Genomic DNA, 22,741 nt, shown 5'->3' on the forward strand with positions numbered 1-22,741 from the left:
AGGAAGGAAAGGGCTGAACTTCCTGGCCTGGCCTGGTGTGGGATTAAAGCCATATGAGTTGGTTTAGATGGGGTGTAAAGAAGAAACACTGCTAATGTCAGAAGCAGAGAAGTTCAGAGAGACCAAGGGCTGTTTTCAGGTTTTTAGGAGAAGGAAGACTTTGGATATTTGCCCTCTTTCTCTTCCCTGCTAACAAATTGGTTTGCCTGTTGGTCGCAGCTTCTTTTTCTGAGACTCAGGCCAATATTCCCCAGGCTGATGTCATCTTGTGTCATTTGGGGGCTACCTTGGAGATACTGGGACCCCACTGGGAAATACTTCCAAGTTTGCCTGAAAAGAGAAGGTCCCACGATAGAGCTCTAACAGATCTCCATGTTTACTCACCAGAGGAGCATCGCCCCCTCCAAACCACTTACTAGAACAGGCCTGTTCCATCTCCAGGGTTCCCGTCTGATAATACATGCCCTGCAATACTAATGTGGGTTCAGTGTACAAGTGAGCATCAAGAAATCTTGGAATTCTTCCCATAAGCTCAACTAGAGGGGAATTCAATTAGAGATTGTGCGGCACCAGTTGCCAGAGCTGAAAGGGAACTGTATTGTTATCGATGCCCGGAATAACATTACATCCCAGCATCCCAGACCAATAACTGCCTGAGCCAGCGTAAGAGCTCCAAGGACCTTCATCTAGTATCTGCTCTTCATCAGCAAGGGGACTGTCTATGGGAACCATTTCAAGGTTCAAATTCACAGTTCATGGATGTGCCAACCATTGTTAAATAGATCATTTCTCTTTGAGTACAAGTATCTGCACAGCTGTGAATGAGTTGGGGGAAGGGCAGATGGCAAAGAGCAGGTGAGCTCTTTCCTGTTGATGGCGAGACTTCAGTGATGTGACTTGGTGAAAGACGGGAACCCTTGGATTGATGTCAGCTTTCTCCACATTTGATACCCTGCAACATCTGCCCGCCAGCTCAGGTGGAGCAGGTGGAAGCTCCTTGGTCAGCACTTTAATGTTCTCAAGCTTTTCCTTGTGGGAGCAGTGCTTCCTATAAGAGCTCATTTCTTTCAGCCACTTCAAGAACTCAGATTTAATAATTCCTACAGATGAAGTAGTTTTGTTTTGTTTTTTTTTCATGCTTTTGAAAGCAAAGGGCCCAAGAACCTTTATGACCCCAATGGCCACTCATTTTAAAGTTGGGGCCAGAACTCTTCCTTTATTTCCCTTGCTCTCTGACTTCTGAACATTATTCGCAGAATGCAGAAGTGGCTTTTGGAATACAATGCAATTCAAAATGCACTCTGAATTCTGCAAACTGTTTTCACCTCGGTTTAAGATAAATCCAGACTAGCAGCTGAACTGCAAACATCCTAATTCCCTTAGTTCCTAAACATTGTACAAAACTTTCTCCATGTGTCAGATCATTTGTGTTGGAATAGTTAATCTTATTAATGGTGGCATGTGGCACACAAATGGCAATGGATAAGATTTTGGATTTGGAAGTCCAGCAGTCTCAAGTCTACTTCCTAACTCCAACCCTTAACTCAAGTTCAGTGTGACCTTGAGTTGGCTATTTTAGTCTAAGTATCAGTTTTCTCATGTATAAAATAAGGATTATATCTACTTGAAGGGTTGATGTGAGATTTATATAAAGTGATATACAGAAAGCACTAGATACATTGCCTGATCCACAGTACATGCTCTACACATTAGATGTTATTGTCATTTTTGTTAACAAAATAAAAGAACTAAAGCATCAACTACAAGTCATTGAAGGGTCTCTTTTACAAGATGCTAATCTTTTGGGGGATATCTAAAACACTTAAAAAAAAAAAGTTTACCTCTGGCTTCCTTCAGAACAGGCAGGAAAAACAGAAAAATTAGTACAATTTTCCTAACCTCGTTTACAATAGGCAGATGTATGACCAAATTATTAGGTCAAATAAATTTGCTTGTATAATTTGGAATTAACTGTGCTGTGTAAGGTCATGAATGCAAGGGTTGCAGGAACCTGGTGGATCCGGAATGGCCCTGAAATTCAGCCATTAAATGAACAAAGAAATCAAGCAAAGCTGCTGGGAGTCCGGGCAGAGCAGCGCAGCCCGGGGGAGCAGAATTTCCTGGGCAGAGCCCCTCCCAGGCACTGGCCTCCTCCCAGGAGAGCCCCGCCTCTCTAAATACACATTCAAGGACTCAAATCCAGAGCAGCTGCACAAGCCACTTTCTGTGCATGGACCCTGGGTGGGGAGGCACAGAACTTGCTGGCAGGCTTTTAGACCTCAACAATAAAGCACCTATGAGGCCCGAGGAGGGCAGAGGAAAGGAACTCTCGCTGGACTTCGCTAGGTGGAGGGAGCCGGTTTCCACCAGGTGATGAATCACACACAGCGATCTCCCAGCACACGAGGCCGGTGTCGATCCTGAATCTTCTTGTAGCATTTCTCACCGAGGGAGTAAGAGTACTGTACGGTTCTAGTGTTTTAAGCCCTTAGCTCTTTTTTTTTTTTTTTTAATATATCTCTCCTGTTGAACAATTTTGTACAGAAAAGAATTATTCCACTCACTGAGTCGATTAAAAACATTTCCCTGGATCAGAAAAAGCAGGGAGGGGCACGTTATTTCAGAGAGCACAGGGATGGGAGGGAAGCCAGTTTTGCTCGGGACTAAAGAGTTGCCTGAAGTCACCCCCCCACTAAAATCTCTGTTCACTGAATAACAGTCCTAAGCGGTGAGGTTCAGAATCTTGTTCGGGGAAAACAGACCAGAAGAAAAAATGGCAACAGCTGGCTCGGAGATTTCCTGGAGATAAAAATGCCAGCTCTGAAGAGGCGCGGCCACGTGTCATTCTGCCCGATCCCCGTGTCTCCGGAGAGGCCCGCGGCGTGTCTAGGCACACGCACGCGGCTGCTTGTTCAAAGCGGTGACACAGCGGTCACGGCAGGCCGCCGGAGCTGGGCGTCCTCTGCTCCACGCCTGTGGTCAATTCCAGTTCTTCTTCCCCGACTCCACCCCCACTTTTCCTCCTTCCCCCCATACCCCAACTCTTTCCCAAGGATTTAGTGCCTGTAACTCTTTCGTGGGGAGAAAGGGCTTTACTTGGCGACTTTTGGTTTACAGGATCGTTGGTGAACAATCAGTCTGTCTGGCAGGAAGGTACGCCCACAAATATTACAGGGAACCAACTGGCTCTGGGCGCTTGTCCAAGCAGCTTCGTTTAAGGCATCGAGATCATAGAAACCCTTGGCTGAAAAGTTAAAGAAAAACAGAGGGGGGAAAAAAAGAACAAAGAAAGAAAAGAAAAAGAAAATGGGAAAATGGATCAGTTTTCATTCTGGAGAACCATACTCTACTTTTTATGGAAAGTATTTTCAGGAAATACCTGTTGACTGAGGCTTTTAAACAAATTATATTACTTTTGCCAAAAAAAAAAAAAGTGCTGCTCAGTCTTAAGGGCTGAGAACCGTTAGCCCTGAACCAGAGGTTTTTCAGTCCTCGAATTTTAAAAAGGGGAAGACGTTGTTTTATGTGTTGTGATATGCATTCTTCACTAATTATTAACATCTTTGTTTACACATTATTATCTTGCAAATATAACTTTTGGCTTTCTTTCAGTTGACTCTAAATATAACCTTTCAAAAGAAAAAGAACATGTCTCTATTTTTCTCTTCTGTAATCTTTCAGAATGTTTTTAGAGGCCACAACTGACAGTTGAAAGTGAATTTAAGACAAATTATATCCTAAAAATTTATCATCTCTTTATGGCCATAAACTCAGAGATTCTTTAAGTAATTAAAGTGAAGAATGCAAACAGGATAGTTAAGCTGACAAAAAGAAGTGTCCTTAAGAAAGCAACAAAGACAGCTGAGAGATGTATAATCTTCATTGACAGAGCATAGGAAAAAGGGCATATGGCTTTATTTTAGAGAAACAGTGTGGGATTTAACTTTAATAAAACTTATTTAAATAGAATGGCTTTGGTACATGAAATTGACTATGTCTTAGAATTTCCCCAAAAAAGCACCCTCCCAAATGTAGCCAGGCACTCAAAAATGTATCACATAGTTTAAAAAAAAATATTTTCACGGCATATATTTTTTTCACTAAAGCTCAGGCAGTTCTCATATGATTTTTCTATTTATGGTTCATACAAACGTAGCCAATGTTAGATTCTTTAACAAATCTACTAATGTTCTTTTTCTTTTTATCCTCCATGGGAAATTAAACTCTAGCACAACAGGACCATCTAGTATTTCTCCCTTGAATAAAAGAAGTGTCACTATCTATGCAGGATATGAATGTATATTTCAAGTGCTTTAAACCAGTTAAAAAAAGAATGGTACTGACTTTCTCTTTACTCATGAGTTTTAATATGGGCTCAAAAATTCCCAAGTATTCATGGAAAGTTGAAGATGAGTCATCACATTTCTAAAAGTTTTAGTGCCTTTACTTTGTAGTGGGAATTCTCTTCACCCAGAGAGGAAGGGCTCCCTAAGAACAGTAGCATGGAGCCAAGAGGAAAATTGCAGAAAGTGCAATTATAGGACCTGGCTTTTCCATCTGTAGCCAATCAAGAGATTGGTGAACTCTCCAGGGCTTTCAAACCAGTGTTTCTCTTCTTTTCTAGAATTGTGATAACTCTGCTCAAGCAGAGAAAGTGATGAAGATCAGGAGTGAAGGAAACAGATTTTTTATCAGTTGAGAAATGATGGGAAGAGAGTCTCAAAGAGGTAAACCATCTCTTTGTGAGCAAATGTTCTAATTTCAATAGATGGATATTTTCATCTCGAGCTTTCTTCCCACCTGCATGCAGAGTTCAACTTTTGGCAAGGACTTTGAGTCGTTGAGTTCTGGTAGCCCAGGACTTTATCATGACAATCTAGATTCTACTGTCTGGGTTATTAGAAAACTCTCTTTGGGTCACATGTCTAACAAGAGTGTTCTGAGCTAATTGGTAATAAATGGCTTCCAAGGTACCTTCTGGATATGTAAATCTGTGGTTATGTAAAGAGAATCAATTAACTGAATGATACTTCTCTTAAAACCAAGAATGGTTTTCCTTTGAGAGGAATCACGGGATCAACAGAGAAAATGACAATGGTAGACAATGACCAAGTCTGAGCTGGCATGGCAAATTCTCTGAACTACTTCATTCTCACCCTAAATGAATAAGTATAAGGCTCTGTAATGAGGCCACACATGACAGTTTGTTAAGTTCAGGTTTCATATGGCCTATGCAGTGCTTTACAAAGTATTCACTGCAAAATTTTTAAAATCTGGACATTTCATATAGAAGTCAAGATTTCCAGTTTTTTTTGTATTATTGAAAGATACATCACAGTGAAGTTAAGTTAGTTAAGGCTAAGTTTTTAAGGATAACACCAGCTGGAATTGGGTAGCAGCCGTCTCCTTTAGAGAGAGGCAGTGGTCTCAGTTTCCCATGGTTCCCACCTTCCCTTTTTCCACACGTGGACAAATGTGCTCAGTTGTGGAATCTGACCAGTGGACCTTGTAAGCATTTCACTATGGAACCCCTGCTCTTTGAATACTAAGACACATTCATCTTTGAAAACATGTTTCTAGATGTCCCCAAAGGTGAAGCTTCACATTTGTACAGTATTGTGTTTGATGATATATGAATGTAACTTTTGGGAAATACAGCAATTTTCAGTGAGTCCCTCTCCTTGTACCGTTTGCCAGGATACAGCGTCTTTGTGTCTCAGCATCCGGAAACAACTCTTTGATCAGGCATTTCGAACTCCAAGACAGTAAAGGTTGCTGATGTCAGTTGCTTGAGCAAGTAACAAAAGAATACCTCTACTCTTTTAAGTTTAGGGAGGAAAGTCTTCCCTTATACAGCCAAGTCTTTTGTTTTCCAAAAACTTACCAGTAATGGTCCTGACTTCTGGTTTCTTTGGTTCTGGTCTCCTTAGCTCTTTAGGCAACAAGTTGTTCTCATTGTGCCATTTTTTCAGACATTGTGGCTCATGAATGGCAATCGATTTTGTTCCATATTCACGACCGCAAATATAGCAAACAACTGTTGGTGGACGTCTTATCATTGTTGGCTGCAAGTAACACAAAATGCCTGTTAGCAGGTTTTGAAATTATACCTTTCGATTATACTATATTTAAATTAGCTAGAAAAATCAATACATTAAAAAAAAATCTAAACATTCTGGTGAGATTAACCTTTTTAGCAGTTGAGAGAAAAATATATTGTCTGAGTGACTGAGGTGGGGGTGAGGATGTTGCTTTTGGAGGAGAATAGGAAATGAAGAACTAGCCAGAATTTTACATATTGGTACTTCATAAAAGGTATTTTGTCATTTGATAAATACTGGTTGATTGTCTTCTGACTATTCTCCATGCTGGGAGAATACAAAGATAAATCAGGTATGAATCGTCTTCTCAGTGCATCAATATGCCTGAGAAATAAAGTAATAAATGTCCTTACAGGCACAGAGTTTTTGACGGACACTGCTGTAGCCTCTGTCTCATTCCTTCATGTAAAATGCTTCTGCTGCACCTGTGATCCTCTGCTTTTTTTGATCTGGCTTAGACTTCACCTAGAGACAGGACAACTAATCAATCACAGATGGGAGTTGGTGGATAAAGACTCAGCTTGCCCACTTAGGCTGTTTCCTCCAGAAGTCCCCAGTGGGATTGCAACACAGTTACTCATTAACACACTTCCTTCTCTTCCCTGTTTCTTCTTTCACTACTTGATTGAGGTTCCTGGGATCACCTGTCCTTTCTTAACCTTTGTTTCTGGAAGAACCAAATCTGAGGAAGATTTACGTATATAACCCAATAGGGAGTTTCTGCTTCTGTCTAGGATATAGAACATTACAAGAAACACTTCTCCCACCTCAATAATGAGAACAAATCAGAAATTTTTGAGCCATTGGATACTCAAAGTTGCAAGGTAAACTGATGAACCAAAAAACACTGCCTCAGTAGGGTGGATCAGCAGAAACAAAAGAAAACCTTCCACACTCCAACTTTACAGGAGTTAGAAACGACAGTTGTCTGCCACAGAAATAAGGGCAGGACAGCTGTGTGAACTCTTCTGACGTGCAGTGTACAGGTATCGTCTATATACACTTTCCCACCCACTGGGTCTTACACCTAGTAATGCGGTAACAGGCCAACACTGGAGAGAGGCAGGAACATTGAGAGAAACCCTCACCAATTCAGGAACATAGGGCCTGCCTAACTGTGATGGTAAAGCTAGAGAATTAGGCCATGTACTAGTCCCAAATAAAAGCAGTACACTATACATATATATGACACATATGTGTGTGTATTTTTGTACATATATATGACAAAATTGCTTTGGACCATGGCCTCTTTAAAGAAAAATAATAAAAGAATATGGAATTTATATTCTGTTTTGTGTAAAGTCAGAGTAAACAAGAACACAAATTATAGGGACTAAAATTGGAAATAGATTGTCATAGAATTCTTAGATATTTTTCTAAATTTTTTAAACATAGAATGTGATGTGCTAAAGATGCATGTTTTGGTGTCTATAATAACCACTAAAGTACAAAGTCATGCCAAGAGGCATAAGTAAAAAAATCAATGAGAAGAGAGAATTTTTTTTTAAGGATTGATGAGTTAACCATGACCCAAACAAAGATAAGATGAGAGGAACAGAGGATCTAAAAATAAAAATAAAAAGAAGGAAAGAAAAAAGGCAGGAAGAACAAATATGATTAAAACTCCAAAGTGGTAGATTTTATTCTACATATATATGTAGATTTTACATGTATATATATATATATATCCTACATGTGTATATATATATATATATATATATGTATATATATGTAGAATAAAATCTACCACTTTGGAGTTTTAATCATATTTGTTCTTCCTGCCTTTTTTCTTTCCTTCTTTTTATTTTTATTTTTAGATCCTCTGTTCCTCTCATCTTATCTTTATTCTACATATATATGTAGATTTTACATGTATATATATATATATATCCTACATGTGTATATATATATATATATGTATATATATGTAGAATAAAATCTACCACTTTGTATGTATGTATGTACACATACATACATACATATATCTATAATTGGAGTAACTATAAATGGACCAAAGAACACACGTAAAAGGCATGGGTTGACAGACTAGATAAAACAAAGCAACACCCAATTATATGTTGTTTATAAGAAACACATTTTGTAAACATAAAGACACAAACAGATTACAAGTAAAAGGAAGGGAAATTTTTTCATATAAGCACTAAGCCAATGAAAATAGTATTACTATATTATTAAAATGTATTAAATTCAGAGTTTGGAAATGTTGGAAATCTCCCAGTTGTGAAGATCAGGAAAAGCTTTAAGGAGGTAGCATTTGAAGAATGAGCAAAATTTAGATGATAAGGACTGGGAAGGGACTTCCCTGGTGGTACAGTGTATAGGAGTCTGCCTACCAATGCAAGGGATACAGGTTTGATCTCTGGTCCGGGAAGATTCCACATGCTGTGGAGCAGCTAGGCCCATGTGCCACAGGTACTGAGTCTGTGCTCTAGAGCCCATGAGCTGCAACTACTGGGCCCTTAGGCTGCAACCGGGGAGCCTGTGTGCCTAAAGCCTATGCTCCACAACAAGAAAACAGACAGCAACAGAAGCCTGTACACTGCAGCAAAGAGTAGCCACAGCTCGCCGCAACTAGAGAAATCCTGAGCGGTAACAAAGACCCAGTGCAACCAAAAATAAATAAATAAAAGTTCAAAAAAAAGGCTGGGAAGGATGGAGAAAACTTTTGGGTGCTGAGCAAAGACAGCATGAGCAAAGCCCCATGGACAGAAATCTGGAAGTGATTATGGAGAATAGCGAATAATTCAGTTTGCCTGATGCTCAGTCTAGCACTGGGAACTAGAACCGAACAAGTAGGCTGCAGCCATGCCGTGAACAACTTTGAATGCCATGCTAAGATCTGGATTTTGTTTTGTAAGTGATAGGAAGCAGAGAGGCAGGGAAATAGCCTGTAACTTCAATTCAGGAAAGTTTGCGTGGCTGTAAAGTATCTAAAAGAAAAAACAGGGCAGCATATCTATGAGAGCTTGAGCATTCATGGCTCTGTGAAGTGAAGTGAAAGTTTCTCAGTCATGTCTGACTCTTTGTGACCCCATGGAATAGTCCATGGAATTCTCCAGGCCAGAATACTGGAGTGGGTAGCCTGTTCCCTTCTTCAGGGGATCTTCCCAACCCAGGGATTGAACCCAGGTCTCCCGCATTGCAGGTGGATTCTTTACCAACTGAGCCACCAGGGAAACCCAAGTAAATCATGGGTCCAAGAAAACACCAATGTTTTATTCTAGATGACAGGGAAGATGCTGATGTCAGTTACAGAAAGGGAGAAAATGGAAAAGACAGGTTGGGGAAGGAGAGAAAAGAGATTCTGTCTTGGAACTGTTGAGTTTGATGTATTAGTGGAATTTAAACACGAATAAGCCCAGCCAAAATAAGAAACAGAAGCCTATACTTCAGGATTAGTGGGATTCAGAGCTATTTGCACAGAGAAGAGGTTTAAAACCATAAAAATTCCAGAAGAGGAATATATAGACAGTAAGTGGAGAAAAATTCCTGGGAGAATATCTACAATAAGAAGATTGAGCAGGGGAAATTGAAACCTAAAGAGATAAAGGTTCAAGTTCAAGGTTAAAGAAACAGGGCATGGAGACAAAAGACTCCATTCACAATTCTGGAAACAATTCTGGTTCCAGAAAGTTGGTATCATCGAGTCTGTCAAATGCTCCCAGGAGCAATGGGTGGTTGAGGAAGGCAGGGAAATGTGGTGGCCAGTAGGCTATGAGCCAGTGACTTTTGATAATTTAGTTCCAATGGAGTGATAAAGAATAAAAACTAAGCTGTTAGGAGTGAAAGGTTAGGTCAAGAAGAAGAGAAGTACACGTTCAAAAGGTTTGCATAAAGGGTATTTGAGAAAGAAGTAGAGTTAAAGATTTGCTTTGTTGTTGTTGTTAGACGTATCTGGGGAGGAGAGAAGGAAACTGTGGTCCTAAGAGAAAAGAGATAATAATAGAAAAAGTCTCTGAAGAGGTAGAAGGAGATGGGATCAAGGGTGTAGAAATGGGAAAGGGAAAAAGGAAGAAAAATAAAAGAGATGGATTTAGAGAAAGGTTATCGTAGAGAAGGGAGGCACTAGTGGAGCTAATATAAAATGAATGTAGTCTTCTAAGTATGAGGCAAAGTAATCTTCAGAGAATGAAGAGATTCCAATCCTGGGAAATAGGATAGTGAAAAATACTGGGATTAAGCATTGTGGGAAATGTAACAGTGACTCAGTTAGGGAAGAATACTGAATAATGGAGAAGGTCCAGTTAAGTTGAGCTGCAAGAAATTTCAGTGAAATTAAATGACTTTTTTCAATATTTCTCAAGTAGCACTGGGTGGCATGAAAGCAGAACCAACTTAAGTTGGTGGTGTGGTCTCCATTGGGGACCATAAAATATGGTAAAGTGCATGCATGTTTTAGAATCAGTTTGCTTTTAACAAGATTGTTGGGGGTTACACCTGCAGTGGAAAAAGCACGGGGCGAGATCAACATCAGAAGGAAACACATTTATATTTCTGAATGCCCAAGCAGAAATAACAGATTCGAGATGAGTAAATCTGCAGTGAATACAGACCAAGCAAAACAGAAAGTGGGGTTACTTCCTGGATGATCTGAGTCTTTAAAAGAACACATTATTTGAGGAAAAATATTTTTATTCTATCTTTCTATACGGATCTATGCGAATACACTATGTTCATCAAAATAATGAAATAGTTCTTTATCCTTCCCTCTAATTAGCCATGTAGCAAAGTCTGACACTTGAAAAGTGACTTTAAAAATATTTGGGGAATTCAAGACCTACGAGAAAGAATAAAGCAGAAAAAACAGTCAAAAGTTCCTTACTATTTGTATATATTTACTTACTTGAAAGACAAATGCAGGTTTTTTAAGTTTTAAAATGAGAGCTATTCTTTTGACTTTGAGAATAATGAATTTATTAAAATTCCATATGTAAAGTATGAACCTTAACCAAGCATGTAAGCAAAATAAATGGTATGGGTCATAAACAAAGACCTTCATGTCACATTGTCTTAATAAGATTTCTTCTGGAAGGAAAAATTAGAAGAGAATAGGCAGACACAGAGGCTAGAAGACATGCACAAAATAACTTACAGGGATGTGGGAGAAAATTAATACCATAAAAAGGCTAAGATATGCTGTATTGTATTTTCCAAAGCCTGCCCCATGCTCTGTATTTGCGGTTGAACTGCAGTTGAACTTGCAACCTACTCCATATTCTTAAGTTTTGAGCATCTTACTTTTAAAGCCATGCTCCAGGGAAGTGCAAGTAACCCAGACACACAGCTGAAGAGAAAAATCCATCCCCATGGGTCTGAATGGAGATAGAGAACCTCTTACTGTTCATTAATTTCACAACTGTCAGTCTGAAATTTCAGAGGAAGCTGAAAAATCAACTTGTGGTTACTGCTGCTGCCCTATTTGCCAAGGTTTTACTCTTCAGCCTCTTTATGTTTTCAGATGGAAGTTGATGTGTGGGGGATTAAGAAGATACGAAGAAGGGACCAAATTATAGATGGAAAGAGGAGAAGGCCCCTTCTTGGCTAGTGTGCTACTGTGACGGGCATAGCTGAGCGAGGCACGGGCGTGGGAAGGTATGCCCAGGGAGCTTGTATACATGGGCACTGCCAGGGCCAGTCAGCTCTAGGAAGTGTTATGAAAGGGGGTGTGGCAAAGACGAAGCCAAGCTGTCTAGATTTTCTGCAGAGCAAAGGATTAGATGAACAGTTTTACTGTGAACATCTCAGATCATATTTTGGGGAATGAGGCATTACTTTTTTAACATCAGGGTAAAAAGATAGTTTAAAAAGTTAATCTCTGAATCGACATAAGCACTATTTCTGATGTGAACTGTTTTTTTGGGGGGCAACTATTGATAAATGCCCCCACACAGCAAATTTATTAGGGCTCACTGCATTTTGTTCTTGTTCTTTCAGTGTCCTGGGAAAGTCTGTTTAGGTTGGATGTAGCCAGAGGCAATTGAACACTTCAGGGGAAGTTTTCATATGTGTATATTTCTTTCAACTAACTTTCATATGTTTTTAATCATTTTTCTGGCCACTATTGGAATTATTATTCTATTTTCCATGCAGCCTTTTTTTTCTCTTTAGTTAATGTCTTTTCTCTGTCAGGAATGCCTCATGTTCCATCTTTTAGGCCAAGACTATGCAACACAAAGGAAAGTGGACATTTAACAGCTTTCCTCCTAATCAGTGTAGATGACTTGTCATCCATCCATTTGTTTTTAGTTTGTAGTATCACCATTGAGTCAAAAGGGAAAGAATAAGGATCTAGAAAAGAGTGGTTTAGTGGATAACCTTGAGGTGTTGATAGATGAGGAATGGACATAGTTTCAGAAAACCTAGACTAGAATACCTATTTCAAATCATTTCAAATAGCTTTCAGTGACCTCCCTAAGTGTTCAGGCAGAAAGAAAACCACAGTGAACCACACAACTAAATAGCTAATAGAGCTTATAAAAGGACATATAACAACTGGTCAGAAGGAAAAAATAGTCCTAACGTTAACTACTATTGCATGAACCTTATTGAAAGAGATATTAAAAACTAAAGTGGAAGTTATTATTGAGGCTTTCCAGGTGGCACAGTGGTAAAGAATCCATCTGCCAATGCAGCAGATGCAAGCGATGCTGGTTTGATCCCTGGGTCGAGAAGATCCCTTGGGGTAGGAAATGGCAGCCCACTCTAGTATTCTCGCCCGGGAAATTCCATGGACAGAGGAGCCTGGTGGACTCCAGTCCAGGGGGCCGCAAAGAGCTGGACATGACTCAGCACACAGCACACACCCAAATTGATTACCAGCAGTTTTACAGAGGATCAGAAACACTCCACACTCGGTCATTTCTTATATTAACCACACAATAAATACTAAGTAGTAATAAGTGAAATTATAGTTGTGTGGTGTTATTTATAAGAGAGTTAGGAGAACATTCTCCAATGATGTAACTTTGGGGAGATATGTTGTAAAATATCAATTAGTAACATAGATGGAGCCATTAGCCCCTTTGAAAATCTAATGGTGGAATGGCCATCTCCCCAGAAACCGTACACGTATGGAGAACCATGGATATGACTTAGAATGACTGGTGGACTCCCTAAAGCCCATCCATTAGTCCCATGAAGGGAATGGTTGGCCCTTTGGTCAGAGCCAAACTTTTCCTTTCAAATAGATGCTCCTTTGTGCAAGGCATCATTTGGCACCATTTAAATGCCTCTAAAAGTACTGAGTGGAAGCCTGCAAGACCTTGTGAAATATACCACCTCTGGTTTTAGGAAGGTCTTAAGTTCTGCTTTGTGTAAAATAGTCCTTAATGTACCTGTTGCCTTGACTAATGTTAATACTGCCCTCTTTCACTCTCTCAAATGTTCCTGTTTAGTCAATAAACTACACAGACACTTTGAAAAACATCAATTCATAAAATATAAGCAATCAAGAGATGAAATCAAAACAGCAAAAATAAAGCTTAGAAATATTAAAACTGTGAAACCATATGGAGAAATATGAATTTATAAGACTGGCAATGAATCCATTTAAACACAGAACTGAGGTAAAATGACTATAGAAATTATGGTTAGAAAAGAGAATAGAGAGGCAACATGTCTTGAGAAAAATACCTTGCAAAAATTGATGAGGGAGGGAGAGGTGAAAGGATGCTAATGATACTAAATTCTCCAACTTTCATGGCAGTCAATTAAATCAATATAATATTAAAATATGGAGTGAAAACTTAAAATGAATTCTTTAATAATTTATCTTTGTTTTTTAATGTTGGTGGGTCCTTTAAAAACTTTGTTTTTTAATGTTGGTGGGTCCTTTAAAAACTAACACTCTTTTAGTGAAGAAATATTTTTCTGAAGTTCAGCAATATCATCAGTTTCATTTGGCTCTTATTGTCAAATTCAATTAAATATATTATCTTTATCATAATAACTTTGATATGATGACCTCACTTCAATGAAAATATGCATGTCTATATGTTATTTACATAGACAGATGTCTGGAATGATATTCACTAAGGTCAACCTAAATTGTGGGTCATTTTTATGTTAATTTTATACTTTTATAACAGCTCGAATTTTTATAATGAACTTGTGTCATTTTTATAAGAATAATAAAACAATAAAAAAATCAACTTCAGAGGCAAAACTTAGGCAGAGATTAGGTAATAAAAGCAGTTCTAAAAGGAAAAATCAAGTGGAGTCCAAATTACTTTCTGAAATGACTGATGGTGATGATATTTAAGGTGTTGTATATAATACAGGTTAGTAGTATAACCAATTAGTAATTGACATTAAAATTAACATTAGGAATGAATACAGCTTTGCATAGAATAAAATCAATATACAATGCAAAATGAAGATATTGACTATCTTAAATTACATTATTCCAATAATGTTATCTTATTTTGTCAATCATTTATAGTTGAATGTATTAGTTAAATACTTGCATGATGCAACTTAACTGAAATCCTAGAATTCAGTTACAAAGGCCTGGAAAAATAATCTGAACACAGGATTTAGCACAAGTCTGTTTCCACCATAACATAAGATAGCTCTTCCTGGTAGTTTTATTTTATTCAGACTTGTTTCCCTGGCTTGCTTGCATTCACCAAAAAATGAATTCACAAATAACTGGATGAGACTTGTAAGGTATCTTGTTTTGAAATGAGCCATCTTGTGTTGAAAAGTGACAGTCAAAAAGTTGGTTTGGGGAATGCATGGACTGAACCATTCCTTGGGGTCTATGTTGCCGACTGTGACTGGACTGAGAAATCATTGTCTAACATTCAACCTCCCAAATGCTTTCCCACCCTGTGCCTCTAAAAGGTCACAGGTATAATTATCTACCTGCTACCAGGGAACAAAGGATACCTCCTACATTTGCACGTTGTAAGGCTACAGTTAGCTGGATTTATTTGCTGTCATTGAAGTATCTGACTTGCTGGTTTTGGAGAGGCTATTTTAGTGGGGCTGGGACAAAGCAGCCATATCAAAATGTAAAAGATGTCTTTATTACCAAATATGTATGTAAATAAAATGCCAGGCTCTTTCCCCCAAGTAACACATTTCACACATTACTTAGAAACAAACACTACTGCAAGTTTAATGGTCCTTTCTTCCCCTTCTAGATCGCATGATAACATCCCTGTAACAACACAGCCACATGCCCTGTGTTCATTTGTGGACACTGATTAACCTGAGTCAAAAAGAGATCAGGGAAACTGGAAGTGTGGGAACATCCTGAAAAGGAAACAGTCTTTGTGCCCCGAACCACCACTTTGAGTCAAAATAGGAAAAAGTGACCCACCTTAAGACACTTTCAAACCATCTTAGTTGTGATCATTAATCTGTAATGATGCAAGTCACTAGATATAATATTTTAAAATGGTGACCATGGGAAAGCATACACAGGACAATCCTTGCCCTCTTGTCTCAGGACTTGGCCTAGAATCGGCCCTGGATGCTGGTGTGCACTTTGTATCTCAGATGGAGTGTGATTGGTCATGAGCACAGTCTGGTCATTTCTGCACGTATCTGGGTTGAATCATAGACATTTCAACTTCATGAAAGCCAATAAAGCAATTGTTCTAAATATTGATATTGAAGTTGCACTGGGAGCAGAAAGAAACCAGAGATCTCTGCCGAAAACACGGCTGAGACTCAGTCGGCAGATGAGACTGGCATTAACTGGAAACGCACTGGGAAGAAAGGACCGCAACTCAGGAGGTGGTTCAAGTGTAGCCCAGATGCTGCTGTTGAGGAAGAACACTCTGATTACAGGCCATGTGCCAGGCACTGTGCTGGAGACAGAATCAGAACTAGCCCTAATGGAGGGAATGATTGTACTTAAATTCACCACCTTTATTTGGGAAATATTTTTAATTTTTTCCCTAAGCTCTTTGCTTGAGGCAGTAAGTCGGGTTGACAGACCCCTAACCGGGGTGCACAGAGCCCATTCCCCTTGAAATTAGTCAAGAAACAAGGGAAGAAAGGGACTTGGTGCCTGGAGTAAGCCTCCTTGACCTCCCTGCCCATTGATATGTTTGAACTCACACTGATTAGTTCTGAAGATTGTGCTCCAGATGGGAAACCTCTCTAGGATCCTGGACATTTTTGTGGTCCTGAAAATTCTTAGAAGCTTTGGCTCCCAGATATCTGATCCACAAGAAAAGCCTCACCGCTCTGGAGTCTCCCACAGGTGATCCAGATGGTGTTTGGCAGCTGAGTTACCCTGAGCCCCGGCATGAAGCCTGTGTGCCTGGCCCCTGTGCTCAACTACAACTCTGTGGGTTGTGTCCTGGGTCCTTTGTGACCAGGCTGTCCTCTTTACAGCATCGCACCCAAGCTATGCCATAGAACTACCTCCTTTCTGCTTCATATCCTGGATTTCAGACTGTAAACTGAGGGACTCAGCACAGTTTCAGCCAATGGACATTCATGTTTTATTTGACTGGCATGATGCTCTTAGAAGTTTCAAATGTGAATGTCCTTAGGTGGGACTTACTCTCATGGATACTGTACTCTTCACCATGCCCTATGGCCCTACATGCAGCTGCCAAACCCTGAAAGCATATGAGCTTGTGACTGAGCAGCCTGTTTTCCCACTCTCTCTTCAACTTTGTTGTTGTTCAGTCTCTCAGTTATGTCCGACTCTTTGCGAACCCATGGACTGCAGCATGCCTGGCTTCCCTGTCCTTCACCATCTCCTGGAGTTTGCTCAAACTCATGTCCATTGAGTCAGTGATGCCATCCCACCATCTCAGTCTCTGTTGCCTCCTTCTTCTCCTGCCCTCAGTCTTTCCCAGCATCAGTCTTTTCCAATGAGTTGGCTCTTTGCGTCAGGTGGCCAAAATATTGGAACTGAAATTCAGCTGCAGCATCAGTCCTTTCAGTGAATATTCAGGGTGCCCCACTTATCTCCTCAACAAAAGGTATTTGCCTTCTATTTAATTTCTAAGAAATGAGCTAAACTTAGTTAATTTGCATGAATGTGCCAGTGGCTAGACATGGTTTGCTCCCTATCTAGGGGATCTTTGCATTTTAGCTGGGATTTCCTATGGAATCAGTGCTTTGAGTCAAAGGAATGAACCTCTGGCTCTGGAATTTAAGAAGTAGGGCAGCTGCTTTAGAAAATAAGTAGGCAGCAATATATTAGTGATTGTCACACTGAAATTTCCCTGCTCTCTTTGAACATAAGCACTTCGGCAATTTGAACAGAACTTGACAGGAAGCTAGAAACCTATCCATAGGCAAAAGAAGCCCCTCTATGAAGGGGGGAGAGTCCAAGAGCACAAGAGCACCCAGGAACTGTGCACGACCCTCAAGTCACTTACCAGCTGGAGGATTTTTTGCTTCCCTCACTTCTAGCTGGAACCCAGGTTGTCTAAAGCAGTGACCACCCTGCCAAGGCCCGAGGGAATTGCTCTGTGACTGTGCACCTTTTGAATGGGTGTCGTTCCATTCACAGTGTTCCTCTTTCTGCTTGACAAAATGAACATAAAGAATTTGGGCCACAGCTCCTGTTTTAGATTTTCCACACTCCTTATCCCTTCTATTAGGCCAAATAATTGAAATGTTTGTGGTGAGTGCACAAGGCATATCATAGCATGCCGTGAGGTCAGATGGGGAAATAAGAGGGAAAGTTTTTCTTCCTTATACTTGAGGAAAAAAGAGCAAAACCTCTTAGAAATTCTAGTGTAAGACATGGAGAACAGAAGTATGGCTACCAAGAGGGGAGGAGGGGTTGGAAGGGATTGGGAGATTTGCGATTGGCATATATGCACTACCATGTATAAAATAGACAACTGAAAACGGATTGTATGGCACAGGGACCTCTCCTCAATGCTCTGTGGTAAACTAAAGGGGAAGAAAATCCAAGGAAGTGGGGATGTGTGTATGCATATAGCTGATTCACCTTGCTGTACAGTGGAATTAACACAATATTGTAAAGCAACTATGCTTGCTTGAGGGCTCAGTCACTCAGTCGTGTCTGACTCTCTGCGGCCCCATGCACTGTAGCCCGCCAAGCTCCTCTGTCCATGGGATTCTCCAGCCAAGAATACTGACTGTTGCCGTGCCCTCCTCCAGGGGGTTGTTCCATTCCAGGGATAAATTCGCAACTCATGTCTCCTGCACTGGCAGGTGGACTCTTTACCACTAGTACCGCTGGGAAAGCAATCATACTCCAATATAAAATAGAAGGGAATCCTTGTGTATGTCCCAATATCGAAAATGTCTGACCAAGAAGCAGCTAACAATTACAAGGCACTTTCTAAGTGCCAGTCCCTGTAGTAAGCACTTAACGATGATTTATCTGAATACTTCTCACAATAATGCTCTGGATAAAATGCAGTATTCCCACTTTACAGACCAGGAGACTGAGGTACTGAGCTGTTAGTAAATGGTAAGATTGCTTTTCACCCAGCCATTAGGTCTTCAGGCTGCCTGCACTGCGACTGCGAAGGAGAGAGGAAGGTATTGACATGTGGTTGTTCGTCAGACATGATCCCAGGTTCTTCACAGGTATTCTCATGTTTAACCTCTTGCTGCGAGGAACTGAGGTAGAGAGAAATCATTTGTTCAGAGATGTGTGATTTCACTGTGTATCTGTCATCTGATTCCAGATCTGTTTGATTTCTGCAGCTTCTAGAAACGAGGGGGAAGGTCATCCATGGTCAGCTGAATATCATGCATAGTCAGCCATTGCATGGGATTTGAGAGAAATCCACAAAATTCCTACTTCTGCTCTCTGGACTACCTCAAAAGCTCATTCCTTTGGATTAAACTGTTTCCCCCCCAGATCCTCTTTCAAAATGCAAATAGTCCTATGAGAGTTTTCTATGAAGAATTTTATCAGATTTTCCCAACCCCCTTCCAACAATATCAAAGGACGGCGGTTGTGAAGGGTAGAAGGGGATGCTGAAGGTGATGAAAGGGAAAGGAGATCCAGGTGACCCAAAGCCGTTCCCAAAATCAGAGCTTTGCCTGTGGCCATTTAAAACAATTTCAAGCAAACTGACTGAGCTTGAAAGTGTATAATCAAGTCTCCATTCCCCCCAGGCATGTCCTACATATGCAGAAAAAGTATCAATAGCATTTTATTATATAGGAGTAACTGTGTAGTTCAGTCTCAAACCTCAACAATTGCAGTTTAATTGTCTAAAAACCACATTTACTTCTAGTGTTTTCAAACAATTTTACCCAAATGTCACATCTGGAAGGATCGTTGTTTGAAATTAAATTGTTTTTGGAAATCACTGGATGCCACGTAAAGGAATTTTCCAATCCAGCCTGTCTATTGGCCAACTATTAAAGAGTCTGCTACATGTGATCTGGGGATTTGTTTTGCTCCTTTTGACAATAAGAAAGACTTGGCCATTCATTTGGAAATGCTGTTAACATTAGAGGATTTTCATGTACCTGATTTTTAAAAACAAACTATTGGTATTTTGAATATATGCTTGGCATTTTAGTTATTTACTTGCTCGTCCTGAGATAACAAAGGCTGAAAAATAGAAGTCAAAGAATGAAATCCAAATGAGAGCTTCTGTTTATGAAAGGAATACAGTTTCTTAGCTAAAGTTTTTTCCTTTTCTTTTTTCTTTTCACATTTGAGATAAGTGTTTTGTTTTTTTTTTTCCTGATCCCTTGGAAAGATATTGGTTGAAAAGTGAGGTGTTTTTGGTATGGATTCAACCTCTTGGCAAAGTCTGGTAAGAACAACTTTCCCTGAAGAAAATGGGTGTGGCCCTGCTGTTTGGTTCCTGGGCTCTTCAGTTTGGCTCCAGGCCTGACCTTCATATTCAGACGGCTTCCGGGTCACGGGTAAAACGAAGCAATGGGGGAAGACAGGAAAAACCTAATAATTGTGGCAGGCACTCAGTTTTTCCAGCTTCTTAAGTTTGAGAGAATAAAAAGGACAGCAGGGGTACTATCTGACCTGGAACATGGGAGCAGGGTTATTTCTAAAGCCTGCTTTTGTCTACAGCTTGTATGCTAGAGGGCCCCCAGCTCTGGGAAAGGCCCAGGAAAGAAGTTTTCCAATGAAAAGAAGAAAGATATCATCTTGGATATAAGACAGAAAGGATTCCATCCTTAAGAAACAGTTTTGTTATTTGTTGTCTTCTCCTTTCTTACCAGTTTTTGGTTCCAATCTCTCCCTTTCCTCTCTCTTCCCTCGACCTCTGGTTTCCTGAAGCTTTAGTTTGGGACAAGTGATCTCTTTATGTTTTTACCTTCTCTGCTTAAACAAAGGTAGATGTGAAAGTTGCTTAGGGACTTTTAATGACAGGATCATGGCATCAGAGTTGATGCTTGGAGTAGGATTATTGGAAATTCGTTGAGTTCCTCCATTTATTAGACCCTTCTTCAATTTTGCAGGGCTTCTTTCTCCCTATAGGGCTTCCCTGGTAGCTTAGTGGTAAAGAATCTGCCTGCCAATGCAAGAGACACAGGTTTGATACTCAGTTGGGAAGATGCCCTGGAGAAGGAGACGGTGACCCACTCCAGTACTCTTGCCTGGGAAATCCCATGAACAGGGGAGCGTGGTGGGCTACAGTCCATGAGGTCATAAAAGAGACATGACTTAGTGACCAAACAATAAAGCTTCTCGGCCTATAAGAGCCTCAGAAAGATAAAATATGTGAGACAATGGATGTAAGAAGGAGATGAGTTACATAATATAAAGGGAAAGTAAAAGAATTAGTCCTATGTCAAATTCTCTCAATGATTTTGTTTTTCATAAAGTTGTACTTGTCCTCACATCTAGCAGTGAAAGCCTGTTCATAGAACAATTATCTCCATTTCAATGGAACTTTTACAAGGTTGTGTCACACTGCCTTTGGTGGAGTGCTAAGAATTTGGGGAGAGATTTTAATTGTTGACCTTGGAATATGGATTTCTAAGAACTATGTATATCCATTCAGTCATTACATAAAGGTTTCCTAAGCATCTATCACTGGAAAATGTGGATGTGTGTGTTTGGGACTGGAAGAAGGGAGATGAGAATAACATGGAGAGGAGGCTTAGGAAGACACATGAAATCGTTTAAGCTAGATAAATTCCTTGAGAGTACAGCATATTGTAGTTCTGTTCATTTTAGGCTTGAAATAATATTTGAATTTGTAATATGTGATCCTCTCCTTTCACAGAGGCTACAATCAGTATTTTTCTTTTCAGAGAAGCAGAGAGGCACATACTGGAGCACCTATTGTTACATACATGACCATCTATTGTTGCTTTCATCTTTGGGCTCTGAGAGAGGTAGCTATATCTATTATGGCCTCTCTCTATGGCTATGTGATATATAATTATAATTTGAGGCTTTTAGAAATGAATATGTTGAACAGAAACCAACACAATTCTGTAAAGCAATTATCCTTCAATTAAAAAATAAATATAATAAAAATTAAGTTAAATTTTAAAAATGAATATGTTAGAGTATAATTTGTATCAGTTCAACTCAGTCTCTCAGTCGTGTCCGACTCTTTGCGACCCCATGAATCGCAGCACACCAGGCCTCCCTGTCCATCACCAACTCCCGGAGTTTACTCAAACTCATGCCCATCGAGTCGGTGAATTTGTATAGGTGAGTATTAATTTCAAATTTCTATGTTGGGAAGCTATATATCAATTTCACTGATGATGCTGTTGCTCTAAAATGTGTAACTCTCACCCTCAAACACAATTCACACACCCTGTATACACACATAGAGTCCTTTGATTTGGCTTCGAGAGCCATCAGTGTAGAAGAGAATGGTCTTGTTACCTTAAAGTTGCGCTTAGTTCACCTGAGAGCCGCGGGATCCTAGAATGCTGCCCTGATATTCAGGCATGGTTGGCACCAAGAAAAGATGAAGAAATGGCATGTGGAGCTGGCTATTGGTGGCCCAGCTGGCAGCATCATCAGGGGGTGGTTTGTGAGGTCGAGCCTAGTTTTCATGACATCAGCACTGCTGAGTCTGAGTAGGTGAACTAGGGCCTCTGAAGATGACTGTATGAGTAGGAACCACCAGAAGGACCACACTGAGCTTTTTTCTACCACTTCTGAAGAGTTTCAAGTCATTCTTGTGTTTAGGAACCAGAGGCAAATGGTTCTAGGAGCCTTAGTCTTGATTTCAGAAACTCAGCTTAACCGAAGGCATGAACAAAGGACCAAGGAGACCCTTAAGATTCACTTTTCTCTCTCTCTTTACACATCTCTCCTCCTCATCTGATAGTCCTGATAAGCCCACCTGGCATTTCACTGAGAAAATACAAGCTAACCTACTGTAGCTCCTTTATCTTCCCACCAACAGCCTACAAACTTGCCTTCACTTGCATTCAACCTCCCCCTGAAATAGAGAAACATCCCCTGGCACTAAACCCCTCCACTTCACAGGTTGGAACCCCAGCCCTGGTTCCTGTTTCTCCTTCAAGTTTTACATTTGCTCTTATCCCCTCTCCTGCTTTTTTTAACCTTCCTCTCTTTACTGGCTCCTGATCCAAAAGAATCACATATAGTCTACAAGCTCACATCTTTTAAGGGAGCCTCTCTTAACTGAAAATCTCTATTTCTAGCCTACCTATTATTTCTCTCCTGATCTCTAAGCCAAATTTCTCTC

At 40.1% G+C, this 22,741-nt stretch overlaps 1 protein-coding gene across 5 annotated transcripts in view; it reads right to left on the bottom strand.

The window, feature by feature from the left end:
• Positions 1-3,072: 3,072 nt before the first annotated feature.
• Positions 3,073-22,741, bottom strand: part of ZNF475 (zinc finger protein 475) — a 61,161-nt gene continuing 41,492 nt past the window's right edge. For 2 of the 5 annotated variants that reach the window (XM_070465117.1, XM_070465118.1), the window contains 2 exons: positions 5,885-6,065; positions 3,073-3,244 (listed from right to left, as the gene is read on the bottom strand). In XM_070465117.1, coding sequence (XP_070321218.1) covers positions 3,093-3,244; positions 5,885-6,065 — 333 coding nt within the window. In that variant the 3' untranslated portion in view covers positions 3,073-3,092. Of the gene's footprint in view, positions 3,245-5,884; positions 6,066-6,454; positions 6,567-17,473; positions 17,619-21,906; positions 22,058-22,741 lie in introns of those variants that run through there. The other 3 variants (XM_070465122.1, XM_070465121.1, XM_070465120.1) reach the window with 3 other exon arrangements.

This window comes from Odocoileus virginianus, chromosome 3 (assembly GCF_023699985.2).
Source record: "Odocoileus virginianus isolate 20LAN1187 ecotype Illinois chromosome 3, Ovbor_1.2, whole genome shotgun sequence".
Classification (NCBI taxonomy): domain Eukaryota; kingdom Metazoa; phylum Chordata; class Mammalia; order Artiodactyla; family Cervidae; genus Odocoileus; species Odocoileus virginianus.